This window comes from Chiloscyllium punctatum, chromosome 4 (genome assembly GCF_047496795.1).
Source record: "Chiloscyllium punctatum isolate Juve2018m chromosome 4, sChiPun1.3, whole genome shotgun sequence".
NCBI lineage: Eukaryota > Metazoa > Chordata > Chondrichthyes > Orectolobiformes > Hemiscylliidae > Chiloscyllium > Chiloscyllium punctatum.
The window spans coordinates 38,486,341-38,502,973 of NC_092742.1; the positions used below are offsets into that span (position 1 = coordinate 38,486,341).

The window sequence follows — 16,633 nt, forward strand, 5'->3', positions numbered from 1 at the left end:
ATTTTACCTGCTCAATACTGTTCATGTCCTCTCTTTGCTCTTCTTAACTCTCTCTTTAAATCCTTCCTAGCTAATCTGTAACTCTCTATCGCCTCATCTGAACCATCTTGTCTCATTGGCACATAACCCTCCTTCTGCTTAACAAGAGCTGCAATTTCTGTAGTAAACCACGACACCCTTTCCTTATCACTTCCTCCCTGCTGACAGGGTCATACCTGTCAAGTACATGCAATATCTGTTCCTTTAAACCAGCTCCACATTTCGATTGTCCCCATCCCCTGCATTTTGCTACCCCATTCTATCCTAAGTCTTGCTTAATCGCATTATAATTGCCTTTTCTCCCATCGATAACTCTTGCCCTATGACAAGAGTTACCTATCCCTTTCCATCGCTAAACATAACTGAATTATGGTCACTCTTTCAAGTGCTCACCTACCACAAAATCAAACACCTGGCTTGGTTCATTACCAAGCACCAGATCCAGTGTGGCCTCCCCTCTTGTTGGCCCTTCGACATACTGTGTCAGGGAATCCTCCTGCACGCATTGAACAAATACTGATCCATCTGACATGAAAATTACAGCATTTCCAGCCAATGCTGGAGTAAGTTAAAGTCCCCCAACTTTAACTCCCATCTAAGATGGGACTTCTAATTTGAACAAATTGGTGTTCCAGGCTTTAATATTAGTCACCAGTGTCAGGACTGATGGAGTGGCATAGGATAGGAAACAGAAAAGGTTTTTGGATGATTGAAACATTAAAGTCTGGAAAATAAGAGGCTGACCAGCAAAGTATCAATAATTGAGGCAAAGACATTAATGTAATGTTTGGGCTGGGGCACAGCAGAAGCTTACGACATTAGAAGTAGAAAGTAAAAGGGAGACAATGGGATTGGGAGTTCGGCTCTGACAAATAGGACATGAAGGCTGTGAACCATCTTTCAGTGTGAGACTAAATATGAGAAAAGGAGGCTTTTCATGGAACCTGACTGACAGTGGCTTTTGCCTTCAAAGTTTAACTGGAGAAAATTGTAGCTCATTTATAACAAATTGCCAAACAAGCAACTTGACAATACAGCGGAATTCCGGGAAGTGGAAGATGAGTGGATAGAGCATTCATTTGGAAACTGATAGCATGATGATGATAATGTGGTACAGAGTGTAGGTTAAAAGAGAAGGGGCAATGGGTAGATCCTTCGGGGAGAAACTAACGATTTCAAGGCGCAAAACACAGTCCATTGCTGCCTTTGGGAAGATGGGCAAGGCTGGAACCAAGAGGATGGAGATTCAGTGACCTGGCTAGTTGAACTATGGTGCTTGATTGACTGAGTAATTTTTGAAGGATGCGAAGGGGGTGTGCATCTTGGTCATCATTACTTAGGCCACATTTGTGACATTGATTAGTGCCAATTCAGAACTGCTCCAAAGGCAAGAAACTTAATTGGTGAGATTTAAACACAGAATTGAGAGAAATTTGGTTAAAGGTCTGAGAGGTGACTATGTTCTCATTGAGAAAGGTGTTTTTAAATGGGATGGTTGGTGGTGGTTTAATCTGAGGGTTGTCATGACTTTGGTAAGGGGAAAAATTGATGAGAGTCCTTCGTTGTAACCTCAGTTGAATGAATATTGTTGACATTCCTGCATTGTAAACTGGTTGTCAAGCCAACCTAGCTAACCGACCACCTCTATTTCTAAAGAATGTGTACTTCTTCACATGACATGTTTGTAAATAATACAATATCTACTACAGTCATTGATTTTATTTGAGTTACTCAACTGCTGCCTCCAAACCAGGGCTTTTGTTAGCTTGCTGAGTTATTGTTTATTTAATGTGAAATAAAATGTTATTTCTTTGTTAAAGTCCCATAGCCTTTGGAGTTTATCACAGTAGTTTAATGAACTAGCCACTGAGATGTAGGTGTAATAGTTTCCATTCCATGGAAATATCTGCTGGTTCATTAGCTTTGAGTACCTTTATTGTTCTGTTTCATCCTTTCCGCTTAATTTTACAAACTTTGCCAAGACTTGTTTGTCTTAATGAAAGTAAACTGCATATCCTTCTTGAAAGTAAAGAAGGTTATCTAAAGTCATAGAGCCATAGAAATGTACGGCAAGGAAAAAGACCCTTCTGTTCAACTCGTCCATGCCGACCAGATATCCCACTCCAATCTAGCCCCACCTGCCAGCACCTGTATCACTCCAAACCCTTCCTATTCATATATACCCATCCAGATGCCTTTTAAATGTTGCAACTTTACTTGTCTCCACCACTTCCTCTGGCAGCCCATTCCACGCACACACCACCCTCTGAGTGAAAAAGTTGCCCCTTAAGTCTCTTTGATACCTTTCCCCTCTCACTGTAAACTTATGCCTTCTGGTTCTGGACTCGCCCACCCCAGGGAAAGGACCTTGTCCATTTATCCTATCAATGCCCCTCATGATCTTATAAACCTCTGAGGTCACTCCTCAGCCTCCGACACTGCAGGGAAAACAGCCCAAGCCTATTCAACCTCTCCCTATAGCTCAAATCCTCCAATCCTGGCAACATCCTTGTAAATCTTTTCTGAACCCTTTCAAGTTTCACAACATCCTTCCAATAAGAAGGAGACCAGAATTGCATGCAATATTCCAAAAGTGGCCTTACCAATGTCCTGTACAGCTGCAACATGACCTCTCAACTCCTGTACTTAATACTCTGACCAATAAAGGAAAGCATATCAAACGCCTCCTTCACTATCCGATCTACCTGCAACTCCACTTTTAGGGAGCTATGAACCTGCACTCCAAGGTCTCTTTGTTCAGCAACACTCCCTAGGGCCTTACCATTAAGTGTATAAGTCCTGCTAAGATTTGCTTCCCCAAAACGTAGCACCTCGCATTTATCTAAATTAAACTCCATCTGCCACTCCACAGCCCACTGGCCTATCTGATCAAGACTCCTTTGTAATCTGAGGTAACCTTCTTCGCTGTCCACTACACCTCCAATTCTGGTGTTATCTGCAAACTTACTAACTGTACCTCCTATGTTCATATCCAAATCATTTACATAAATGATGAAAAGTAGAGGACCCAGCACCAATCCTTTTGGCACTCCACTTGTCACAGGCCTCCAGTCTGAAAAACATCCCTCCACCACCCCCTCTGTCATCTACCTTGAAGCCAGTTCTGTATCCAATGGCTAGTTCTCCCTGTATTCAATGAGATCTAACCTTGCTAACCAGTCTCCCATGGGGAATCTTGTTGAACGCCATACTGAAGTCCATACAAATCTCATCTAACGCCCTACCCTCATTAATCCTCTTTGATACTTCTTCAAGAAACTCAATCAAGAGACATGATTTCCCACGCACAAAGCCATGTTGACTATCCCTAATCAGTCCTTGCCTTTCCAAATACATGTACATCCTGTCCCTCAGGCTTCCCTTCCACAACTTGCCCCACCACTGACATCAGCCTCACCGGTCTATAATTCCCTGGCTTGTCCTTACCATCTTACTGAAATATTTGTATCATCGATACAAGTGGTGCCACTATTTAAGAAAGAGCCCCAGCAATCACTTCCCTAGCATCCCACAGAGTTCTAGGGTGCACCTGATCAGGTCTTCAGGATTTATCCACTTTTATACATTTCAGACATCTAGCACTTCCTCTTCTGTAATATGGACATTTTTTAAGATGTCACTATCTAATTCCCTACGTTCTATATCTTCCATGTCCTTTTCCACAGTAAATATTGACGGAAAATACTTGTTTAGTATTTCCCCCATTGCCTGGGGCTCCAGACAAAGGTGGCCTTGCTGATCTTTGAGGGCCCCTATTCTCTCCCTAGTTACCCTTTTGTCCTTAATGTATTTGTAAAAACCCTTTGGATTCTCCTTAACTCTATTTGCCAAAGCTATCTCATGTCCCCTTTTTGCCCTCCTGATTTCCCTCTTGAGTATACTCCTACTGGCTTTATACTCTTCTAAGGATTCTCTCATTCTCTCCTGTCTACACCTGACATATGCTTCCTTCTTTTTCTTAACCAGACCCTCAAATTTCTCTAGTAATCCAGAATGCTCTACACCTACTAGCCTTTCCTTTCACCCTAACTGGAATATACTGTCTCTGGACTCTAGTTACCTAATTTCTGAAGGCTTCCCATTTTCCAGCCATCCCTTTACATGCGAACATTTGCCCCCAATCAGCTTTTGAGAGTTCTTGCCTAATTCCGTCAAAATTAGCCTTCCGCCAATTTAGAGCTTCAACTTTTATATCCACTCTCTCATTTTCCATCACTATTTTAAAACTAATAGATTTATTGTCCCAAAGTGCTCCCCCACTGACACCTCAGTCACTGTCCTGCCTTATTTCCCAAGAGTAGGTCAGGTTTTGCACCTTCTGTCGTTGTTACATCCACATACTGAATCAGAAAAAATTCTTATACGCACATAGCAAATTCCTCGCCGTCTAAACCCTTAACACTATGGCAGTCCCATAGTTTGGAAAGTTCAAAATCCCTTACCATATCTACCGTATTATTCTCACAGATAACTGAAATTTCCTTACAACTTTGTTTCTCAATTTCCCACTGACTATTGGGGGTCTATAATACAACCTCAGGAACTTGATCAACCCCTTCTTGTTTCTCAGTTCCGCCCAACTAACTTTCCTGGATATATTTTTGAGAGCATCTTCCCTCAGTACGGCTGTAATGCTATCCCTTCTCAAAAATGCCACTCCCTCTCCTATCTTGCTTCCCTTTCTGTCCTTCCTATAGCATTTGTATCCTGGAATATTAAGCTGCCACCCCTGAGCCACGTTTCAGTAATTGCTATGATATCCCAGTCCCATGTTCCTAACCATGCCCTGAGTTTTTCTGCCTTCTTTGTTAGGCTTCTTGCATTGAAATAAATGCAGTTTAATTTATCAGTCCTATGTTGTTCTCTGCTTTGTCCCTACCTGCCCTGACTGTTTGACTCATCTTTGTTCTCAACTATACCCGTCTCATATTGATTTCTTCCTCACTATCTCCCTGGGTCCCACTCCTGCACCTTACTAGTTTAAATCCTCCTGAGTAGCTCTAGCAAATCTCCCTGCCAGTATATTATTCCCTTCCAATTCAGGTGCAATCCATCCTTCTTGAACAGGTCACTTTTTTACCCCAGAAGAGATTCCAATGATCCAAAAAATGTGAATCCTTCTCCCATACATCAGTTCCTCAGTCATGCATTCATCTGCTTTATCCACCTATTCCTACCCTCACTAGCTCGTCGTACAGGGAGTAATCCAGATATTACTATTCTCGAGGACCTCTTTAAATTCCTGCCTAACTCTGTGTTTTCTTTTCAGAATCTCATCCTTTTTCCTTTCCTGTCTGGTTGGTTCCAATGTGTACAATGACCTCCTGCTGGTCCCTCTCTCCCTTGACCATTCTGCACCGTATCTGACACATTCTTGATCCTTGCAAAGAGATTTTGATCAATTGGGTCAAAGGTCGGCACTTTTTTCTTTGGAGCCTAGGAGATTGAGAGGTGACATTGAGGTTTATAAAATCATGAGCGGCAAAGATAAAGTGAATATCTAGGGTCTTTTCCCTAGGATGGGGGAGTTTTAAACTTGTGGGCATATTTATACGGTGAGAGGAGAAAGATTTTAAAAGAACATGGGGCGGGGGGGGGGGCAAAGTCTTTACCCAGAGTGGTTTGTGCGTGGAATGAATTGACAGAGAAAATGGTTCATGCAGAACCATTACAACATTTAAAAGACTTTTGGACAAGTTCATGAATAGGAAATGTTTCGAGGGATATGGACCAAGTGCAGACTGGCGGTACTAGTTTAATTGGTGTACTTGGTCAGGTTGGACTGGTTGGACCAAAGGTTTCCTTGCTGTGTAATTATGATTCTATGAAACCTTTAAATAGCTGGAGAATAGCTTCATGTTGATGTCCAGTGAGAATAGTCATTAATTAATAGTAACTCACTTGTGAAGTCAAATAAAAGCTGGAGTTAGTTACTCCTGGCAAAAATAAATGCAGCATTTTAAATATTCAAACTTGCTTTGCATTCCAGTGAGGTATAATTATACTGTAAAAAGAAACATGCGTTACAAATAATATGTGCATTTTGTTCATATTTAGAAACATTCGTTTCTGTCTTGTCCTTATGATTGATCCATGTTAATTAATATGTTTCTGTCAGCATTAGAAATCAAAAGAAGATTAAGCCCAGGGTGCCTTTGCTCTCCATATGAAAATACTAAAACTTAAAAGTATGATTTGAAGGTTTTTTTTAATTTATTCATTTTGTGGGATGTAGGCAATGCTGGCTGGTCAACATTTATTGCCCATCCCTAGTTGCCCTTGAGAAGGTGGTAGTGAGCTGCCTTCTTGAACTGCTGCAGTCCACTTGCTGTGGGTTGACCTACCATGTCATCAGGGGGGGGATTTTCAGGATTTTTGACTCAGCGACAGTGAGGGAATAATGATATATTTCCAAGTCAGGATGATGATTGGCTTGGAGGCGAACTTGAAGGTGGTGGTGTTCTCGTATATCTGTTGCCCTTGTCCTTCTAGATGGAAGTTGTTATGGACTAGGCCAGACCACCCCCCCAAAAAAGCCTTACAAGAAGGTAGCCCAGACCCTAACTTTACTAGTTGTTTAAGCAAGTGTAAGGTGGGTATTCCAAGAGAGAATCAGTTGGTCAAACCACTTAGTTTTAAACAAAACAGAATGTATTTATAAAATTACCAAATGAAACACACAGAACAAAAACTGAATATCAAATAACTTATCCTATCCAAAAACCCAACAAATCATCCCTCTTAATGATGCTGAACCAGAATACTTGCAACAGTCTCCATAAACACCCCTTGGCACAAAAGGTAAAATCAAACACAAGTTCTTACAGGATGGGAGTCAGTGAAAGAGAACCAGCCTGAGCTTGCTTTCGAATTCCAGCAGTGTTTCTACACAACTACTTCTAAAAGAAACCAAACCAGAGAAAAGCTGAGCTGGGAAAACTTGAAAGCTTTCTGCCTGCGGCAGTATCTGTTAGCTGTAAACAAGTTGGCCTTAAAACCCATCCAAACTCAGACTTTTCAAAACTCGTGTTTTTACGACCTCTTGAAGAAAAAACCAAGGATAACCTAACCTTGTTAAAGGAGCAGCTTCATCACGAAGTGGTCATGAGTTTGGGCAGTGCTGTGTGAGGATCTTTGGTGAATTTCTGCAGTGCATCTTGTAGATCCTGCTGCTACTGAGCATTGGTGGTGGAGGGAGTGGATGCTTATAAGGCTACATATGAGCCAAGTGGCTGCTTTGTCCTGAATGGAGTCAAACTTCTTGAGTGTTGTGGTGACTGCACTCATCCAGACAAGTGAGGAGTATTCCATCACACTCCTGAATTGAGGCTTGTAGGTGATGAGTTAGGTGAGTTACTCGCCACAGTATTCCTGGCCTCTGACCAGCTCTTGTAGCTGCTGTATTTATGAGGTGAGTTCAGTTGAGTTTCTGATTAATGATAACGTGCATGATGTTGATAGTGCGGGATTTGGTGTTGGTAATACCATTGAACATCAAGGAGCGGTGGTTAGGTTGTCTTTTGTTAGTGATGGTCATAGCCTAGCATTTGTGTGGCACAAATGATACTTGCCACTGGTTAATCTAAACCTAGATATTGTCCAGATCTTGTATTTGGACATGGATCGCTTCAGTGTTTGAGGAATCGCGAATGGTGCTGAACATTGTGCAGTCATCAACGAACATCCGTACTTCTGATGTTATGATGGTGGGAAAGTCATTGAGGCAGCTGAGGATGTTTGGGCCTAGAACACGATCCTGAGGAACTCCTGCAGAAATGTCCTGGAGCTGAGATGACTAATCTCCAGCAATCGCAACCATCTTCCTATGTGTCAGGTATGACTCTAACCTCCAGAGAGTTTTCCCTGTGATACTCAGTGATTCTAGTTTTGCTAGAGCTCCATAATGCCACACCTGGTCAAACGTAGCCTTGATGCCAAGTGCTGTCACACTCACTTCACCTCTGGAATTCAGCTTGTTTGTTCGTTTTTGAACCCAAAGTTGTCAGGAGCTGAATGGCCGTGGCAGAACCCAAACTGGGCATCACTGGTTTGTTCAATTCAGTTGCATGACACTGTAATCGTTTGCAATAAATTCTGTGTCTTATAATCCTGCTCCACAGCTACCTGATGAAGGAGCAGCACCTTGAAAGCTAGTACTTCCAAATAAACCTGTTGGAATATAACCTGGTGTTATGTGATTTTTGACTGTGTTCCCCCAGTCCAACACCGGCACATCCACATCATCACTATGCAAGTTATTGCTGAGCAGGTATTGTTTGATAGCACTGTTGATGAAACTTTCCATCCCTTTTATTGATGATTGACAGTAGACTGATCGGGCAGTAATTGGCTGGGTTGAATTTGTCCTGCTTTTTATGTACTTGGGTAGTTATCCACATTGTTGAGTAGATGCCAGTGTTATAACTGTATTGGAAGAGTTTGACTAGGGGAATGGCAAGTTCTGGAGAATAAATCTTCAGGACTGTTGCCGGAATGTTGTAGCCTTTGCAGTATCCAGTGCCTCCAAGTGTTTTTTGATGTCACATGGAGTAAATTGAATTGGCTGAAGAACCTGGTATCTGTAATGCAGGGAACTACTGGATGGGGACCGAGATGGATCATTCACTCAGCACTTCTGGCTGTAGATTGTTGCAAAATCTTCAGCCTTATCTTTTGCACTGATGTACTGGGCTCTTCTGTCACTGAGTTTAGGGATATTTATAAAGATGCCTCTTCCAGTGAGTTGTTTAATCATTCATAACCATTCATGACTAGATGTGGCAGGACTGCAGAGCTTAGATCTGGTCCGTTGGTTGTGGGATCGTGTGGCTCTCTCTATTACTTACTGCTTATATTTTTTGGTATGCAAGTAGTCCTGTTTGGTGGCTTCACCAGGTCGACTCCTCATCTTCAGGTATGCTGGTGCTGGTTCTGGCATGCCCTCATGTACTCTGTTGAACCAGGGTTCATTCCCTGGCTTGATATTCATGCTTGAATGGGGAATATGCTGGGTCATGAATTAGAATTTGTGATGGAGTATAATGCTGCTGCTGTTAATGACCCACAGCACCTCATGGATGCTCAGTCTTGAGTTGCTGGATATTTTTGAAGCGTGTCCCATTTGTCTCAACAAGAACTGTTGCTCTTACCGATACTATCATGGACAGATGCATCTGCAGCTAGCAGATTGGTAAGGATGAAGTTAAGTATGTTTTTCCCTCACCACCTGTCCCAGCCCTAGTCTAGCAATTATGTCTTTCAGGACCTGATCAGCTCAATCAGTAGTACTTCTGCCAAGCTACTCTTAGTGGTGGACATTGAAATCCCCTACCCAGAATACATTTTGTGTGTTCCTCAGTGCCAACCTCAGTGCTTCCTCCAAATGTTGTTCAACATGGAGGAGTATCGATTCATCCTCTGAGGAAGGATGGATTGTGCTAATCAGCAGGAGGGTTCCTTGCCCACGTTTAACCTCAAGCCATAAGACCTCATGATGTTCCAGAGTCAATATTGAAGACTCACCGAGCAACTGCCTCCTGACTGTGTAGCACTGTGTGGCCACCTCTGCTGGATCTGCCTTGCAGGTGAGACAGGATATATCCAGGGATGGTGATGGTGGTATCTGTGACATTTTCTATAAGGCATGATTCTGTGATTATGACTATGTCAGGCTATTGTTTACCAGTCTATGGGAAAGCTATCCCAATTTTGGCACTAGACTCTAGATGTTAGGAGGACTTTGCAGGGTCAACAAGGCTGTTTCTGCCACTGTCTTTTTCGGTGCCTAGGTGGATGTCAGGTGATCCTATGGTTTCATTTCTTTGAGACCTTGTAATTCGTACAACCGAATGGCTTGCTAGGCCATTTCAGAAGGCGGTTGAGTCAATCAGATTGTTGTGGGTTTGGAGTCGCATGTAGGCCAGAGCAGGCGAGGATGGCAAATTTCCTTCCCTGAATGACATTTGTGAACCAGATGGGATTTTCTGACAGTTGGCATTGGTTTCACGGTCATCAGTGAATTCTTAATTCCAGATTTATTTTTTCTTTATTGAATTCAAATTCTACCATTTGCCGTGCTGGGATTCAAACCTGGGTCCCCACAACATTTTCTGAGTTTGTGGATTAATAGTGTAGTGATAATACCACTAGGCCTCACCTTTCTGTGATTATTTCCAGGATGTTTATTAATTAACTGTTTCTGATTTATGGGAAAATGTTGCTTTCCTCAGGTGGGTGCAACAGTGAGAGTGAAGATGAAGTTATCAGAAGACCTTGTAAAAGAATTAAAGTTGGTGTTCTGGAATCGCCTGAAGTGAGTACATTATTTGATAACTGGCATTGAAATACATCGTTGTACAGGATAATTCAAATGCATTTTTATAATGTCAAAACTTGATTAAGATGAATGTAATTTCTTTTAAACCAAGACTGTGTATGAAAGTGCTTTGGGTGCTACAAATTTATAGTTCTAAGTGTGATGCTGGAACATCTACACTCACAGATCATCAAACCTATGATAGACAAGAACATCCTTCAGCTGTAGTACCTAGGGATCGTAGAGTGTAGGTGCACTCAAGCTGCCTTTGGAGAAAATTGGCTTGGAGCAATAGGAACAGGTTTCATTTGAAATGGTCTACCTCCTTCAAATTGCTAAGAGGCAGGACTTGGTTTCATCTTCTGGAGAGAGATTTCAAAGGATGTTAAAAACCATCCTTTCTTTGCAAAAACATAACACCTATTTGTGCATTTGCTCCCACAGTAGCTAACTGTGACGATGCACAGGACAGGTTTTTTGATGATCTGCACCATATTCTCTGATCAGTTCTTATAGCTGGCAAAATTATCCTTCTACTCAATTTTATTGCTAGTTTTGGATATTGGCTAGTTTTGGGTAGACATCCTTGTTCAATACTAAGTAGAAAAGGAAATCTTGAATGCATCTTTGCTGTTTCCGTTGTGTGCCAAGTATAATCTCTCAATGACCAGGAGTGACCCTCTGAACTTGTCAGACATTCAGCTGAATTATGTACCTTTTACTCTGTTGATCTGCTTTTTTCCCAAATCCCTACCAGTAGGCTGATGACCACATCTTGCGATTTATTTCTACTAAAGTCTTGCCTAACGAAACAAAATCTAGCATTTTCAATTTTGGAAATTTCAACTTGCCCAGCATTACAGCCCTTAGCAGATTAATGGTTTCCACAATCCTTTGAATGAATGATGTTTTGAGATTTTATTTTGAGATGTTCTAACTCTAGGGTTAATATTGTTTGTAATGGTTCTGAATTCTTCTATCAGAAAATAATTTCTCTATTTTATCAGATTATTTTATTTTAAAATCCTTAATTATATCACCTTTCAAACTCAACTTAATGCAATTGTTAAGTCCCTTTATACTATTTTACTATTAATTGGTGCTCTACCCTTCACCGTCCAACACATTCTTTATAAAATTTGGTATTTAACATTAAGCACATATTCGAGATATTGTTTGATGAAGTTTTTGGCAGCTGAAGCTTTACTGCACCTTGGGTGAGGCAGGGAAAGATTCATTAAATTATATGAAATTGGTGATATTAAATCATTTAAATGCAGGTATATTTATGTTCATAATAGCACATTTAAAGGAAAACTGGAAGTTGGAAATATTTACAGCTGTGATGCTGCACTACATTGCCCTATGTTACCAGAACTGTTGGTAGTTTGAGGACTTGATGCTGTTGAATGGCACTTCCTTCACAGAGTTAGAAAGACCCTTATAACATCAATTGAGATAGATGCTTTTTATCTTTCTTTCCATTTGCCATTGGAATGTGACCAATGGAAACTAAAGGAATAGGTCAAAAGACCCCCAATGACCAGAGAGTGAAAAAGAATAATTAAATTGGATTTGAAACTGTTTGGTATGTACGATTGAAATTCCTGCCTGTGCTGTTTGTAATGAGCAATGGTGATCAGTAGTCAATAAATTTTTAATTTTTACCTAAATGTTCTATGTTACAGGTAACTCTAACCTATGAGCTCAACTCTCCTGTTTTACCCAACTGGAAAGCCAGGAAAATGGTTAATGTATGTAAATAATTTAATTCTAGGGGAACATATAGTATATATCTGTTGAATAGGTTTGAAATGGTACTGGGATTTGAACCCATTATTCATTATTATAGGGGTTAAAGTCAACTGTGTCACTGAATGTTTTCTAATTATATTTGGGTGTTTGCCTCGATATTTCTTAGAAGTACAGTAGCACCTCGACATACGAATAACTCCGTTCATGAACAAATCAGTTTATGAACAGGATTGTACATAAGATTTTGCTTCAACGTACGTACGAAATTCAAGGTACGAACGCAAAAAGCCCATGTGCGACCACGTGGTTTCATTGTTCTGCTTTGCTACGTGCTTGTTGAATACAAAAGCTCTCAGGCCCCACGTGATCTCATTCAGTTCGTCTTTGGTGCGTGCGCTGTGAACAGCTGTCCAAGCATTCTTGCGCTATCCGAACAATGGGAAAAATTGATTCAGTTCGCCAACGGATTAAGTTCGTAAGTCGAGGTGCTACTGTATATGAAACACAGTTACATTTTTTTTCTAGAAATTCAGTCTGATGCTAATGCAATGTAATTTCCCTTTTACTTTAAAACTGTTGCCATTATCAATTTGAAAGTCTAGATATGCGATTAAAGTAAGTATATGACAGTAATTTACAACTATTCAAATTTCAGAACAACTAATACTCAAAGATTTGATGGTTTTTATTACCTGTAACACTGCGATTCTCTACACATAGCTGTTTGATAAAAGGTTCTGCATGAAGCCATTACTCAATATGTTTCAGATCTAGAATTATAGCTTTTGATTTGTAGGAAATGCTCCTGGTAGTTTGCAGTGACATTACATTTATTAGTAAAATATTTCCTAATATCCACTCGTTCGCAGTTGGTCTTTGAAGTGTCAACTAAACATTTGGATGAAAAAATAATTAAATCATGATCTTTGGATTGCTTAATTTCTCAGTTCGGCTTCACAGACAGTGAAGATGATGATTTTAAAGAAACTTCAAACAAGAATAATAATGGTGCCAAATTGTTTAGAAATATTCATCAATCCCGGAGGCGAGAGGTAGGTGCAGTTTTAGTTGCATATTCAATTACTGCATTATGCAGTATTTGAACTATTTTATAAGTTGTAGACCACTGATTTGGTATATGATGTATTATTATCAGACAGGACCAGTACAAACACCTGATATTTTTAGAACAAATTAAAGATTTTACAAAATTAGTTATTGGATAGTTAAGGAATTTATCATTTTTGAATTTGATAACCTTTGAATTTGATTTGTGCAATTAAAAAAAATTGGCTGCCATGGAGATGTTGCCTTGGGCAAATCATGTTGCTTTCAAGTTACTGTATTCATATGAATGAATTATCTAACTTCTCTGACAGAATAATCACAAGATTTGAGTATAAGAGAATGAACATGTTTATTCCAAGGCATTTTTCCCTTTAGCCACTTTTCCCTTCAGCCACTAATAACTAAACTGTTGATTTATAATCTGTTCTGTAGGTTGCGAGTAAATAACTTTACCATGTTAAATTTTCTACCCCTAACTGCAAACAAAGTGGTGAGTGTATTAAAAACAAGATTACTATAGAAGCCATGGTAAAATGGTATGATTTTGGTTTTCAATTCTCATCTGATCACAGCTAGTCAATGTTCCATGCTACATTGATTGGTTTTAAAAATTAATCCCGACACTCATCCCTGGAACACCTAGGCAACAAGGACACCTACATCAGATGCCTGCTAATCGATTGTAGCTCCGCCTTCAACACCATTGTCCCCTCCAGATTGACCTCAAAACTCCGAGACCTCTGCCTCAGCTCCACCTTCTGCAACTAGATCCTTAGCTTTCTGACCCACTGACTAAAAGCAGTGAAGATAGACAATTGCACCTGCTCCACAATAGCACTGAACACTAGAGTCCCCCCAACCCCCATCCAAGGATATATTCTCAGCCCCCTGATGTAATCCCTGTATACCCATGACTCTGTTGCCAAATTATGAATGAATGCCATCTACAAATTTGCTGATGACACGACTGTGGTAGGACAGAAATCAAACAACGATGAGTCAGAATACAGAAAGGAGATAGAGAGCTTGATGATGGGGTGCATTGAGAATAACCCCTCTCTCAATTTCTGCAAAACTAAAGAACTGAGCATTGACTTCTGAAAGAAGCTCCTAGCTACATTAATGCAGCTGAGGTTGAGAGGGTGGAGACTGTAAAATACCTAGGAGTGGCAATAACTGACAATCTGTCCTGGACTTCCCACATAGATGCGACGGTCAAGAAGGCAGCTCAGGAAATTTAGCATGTCCTCAAGGTCCCTCACCAACTTTTACAGATGCACCACAAAAAGCAAAGTATCTGGATGCATAACGACCTGATAGGGCAACTACTCTGCCAAAAAACTACAGAAGTTTGTATACACAGCCCAGACCATTACAGAAGCCAACCTTCCACCCATGGACTGCATTTACATGCGGAAAGGCTGCCAATATCATCAAAGACCCATTGTGCCCCAGTATTGCTCTCCTTCAACCTCTTCTGTCAGGCTGAAGATAGAGATGCTTGAATGCATGGGCCAGCTTCTTCCCTGCTGTTATTAGACTGATGGATGGACACTCTAACTTGCTAATGTTGATCTTGCCTAGTGCATGCCCTGTGCGATGTAACCTATATGTCTTTGTCCAAGTTTCTTTTTTACCTTATGATCTGTATGTTCTTGCTTACTATGCCTGGACTGCTCTTAAATAAAGCTTTTCACTGTACTTAGATATATGTGATAATAAATCAGTCAATCAGCCTGGGCTGATCCAAATCCACTGCTTTGTCTGTCCAACTCTTTCTTTTTCTGTGAGTTCTATCTCCATTTATCATTTAGTGTTCACCCTATCTTCTACATTTAAAAAAATCCTTTTCCTAACTACCATCAGTTCTGAAGAAGGGTCACTGGATTCGAAACGTTAACTCTGATTTCTCTCTTCTCAAATGCTGCCAGATCTGAAAATTTCCAGCAATTTCTTTGGTTGAATCTGAATTACTTTCTGAAATGGCCTAGCAAGCCACTCACCCTAAAGGCAATTCGGGACAGACAGTAATTGCTGACCTTAGCAGTGATGCCCACTTCCCATGAACTTTGAATTAAATAACGAACCAGTTGGACAGCCATTGTAACAAAATTGATCAAGGCTTCTTTTTACCAGTGTAAAACCAAGTAACTTGAATTATGAAGTTGTTACGGGCGAAGTAAGATTGGATCTGGAAAAATTCAAAGTTGAGAGGAGTGATTTATTCTAACCTGGCACTCAAATGATCTTCTATGCATATAATTACTGCAACAACACATTACATTTGTATGGAAACTTTAAATAATAAAGTACCTTGAGGCACTAAATTTAACTTTAGCGCTTTCTGACATAAGAATTCAATTGTGGAAAACTATTACAAACTTCTGCAGAATGTTTAGTGTGGCATTTTTTCCCGTCTAATTCTTTGTGCAGATTTGCAAGAGTAAGAAAATGACATGTGACACGTCCCACATTCTTGATGGCCTGAAATCTTTTGTCTTAACTGCTTTTAAGTGTAGGCAAATGCAGCAACAATCTGTGCAATGTTCCCATGATGTCCAGTTGATATGTTACTTGATTGTTGGCCAAGATATGGGGACACATAAGGCAGCACAGTGATTAGCATTGCTGCCTCACAGCACTAGGATCCCAGGTTTGATTCGTCTCCATCTGTATGGAGCTTTCATGTTCTCTCCACTGCTGCGTGTGTTTCATCCAGGTGCTCCGGTTTCCTCCCACAGTTCAAAGATGTGCAGGTTAGGTGGATTGGGCATGTTTAAAAAATAATTGCCTGTAGTGTCCAATATGCAGGTTTGACGGTTAGCCATGGTAAAAACCCCAGTTTTGGGGGTAGGGCATGTCTGGGTGGCATCCTCTTTGTGCACTGTGGGAGTCCTTTGATTCTATGAAAATGTTTGAGTAGACTCGTAGGATCTTTTGCATCCACGTGGTCAAGCAGATGGGTCACGCATTAACACGTCATCCAAAAAAGTAATCCGATGTCCCCACCTAAATTATGTGTTCAAGCCTTTTAAGTAAAGAGATAACATGCGTCTGTATATCTGTGTATTAATTTGCATGAGAACAGTTTCATGGCATCAGTATCATGACCAAACTATAAAAGGTTGTCTTTTTAATACAGGGCATCTCAACTTTCTTTTTTCCAAGGCATGTATCTGGAAGGTTAGGTTGGTAATGTTTTGCAATTTAATACTAGTTAGTTAACTGTTGTCTTGGTTTATTTTTAGCATGTTGCTCGACAGTTTCTTGATGAAGAGGCTGAGCTTTCCTTGGATGGAGCTGAATATGTGTCCTCCGATGAAGATGACTGTGACAATATCAACGATGATTCTTTGAAAGGTTTCATAAATGATGAATCTCCGCTTTCACAAGTTATAAGTGGTAAGACTCTGCAATAATTCATAATATTAACTT

General features: G+C 40.5%; 1 protein-coding gene across 3 annotated transcripts in view; it reads left to right on the forward strand.

Moving 5' to 3' along the window:
- fancm (FA complementation group M) overlaps window positions 1-16,633 on the forward strand; it is a 176,952-nt gene that overhangs the window by 119,099 nt on the left and 41,220 nt on the right. For all 3 annotated transcript variants that reach the window (XM_072568442.1, XM_072568440.1, XM_072568443.1), the window contains 4 exons: window positions 10,290-10,372; window positions 12,064-12,129; window positions 13,078-13,182; window positions 16,447-16,600. In XM_072568442.1, coding sequence (XP_072424543.1) covers window positions 10,290-10,372; window positions 12,064-12,129; window positions 13,078-13,182; window positions 16,447-16,600 — 408 coding nt within the window. The remainder of the gene's footprint in view (window positions 1-10,289; window positions 10,373-12,063; window positions 12,130-13,077; window positions 13,183-16,446; window positions 16,601-16,633) is intronic.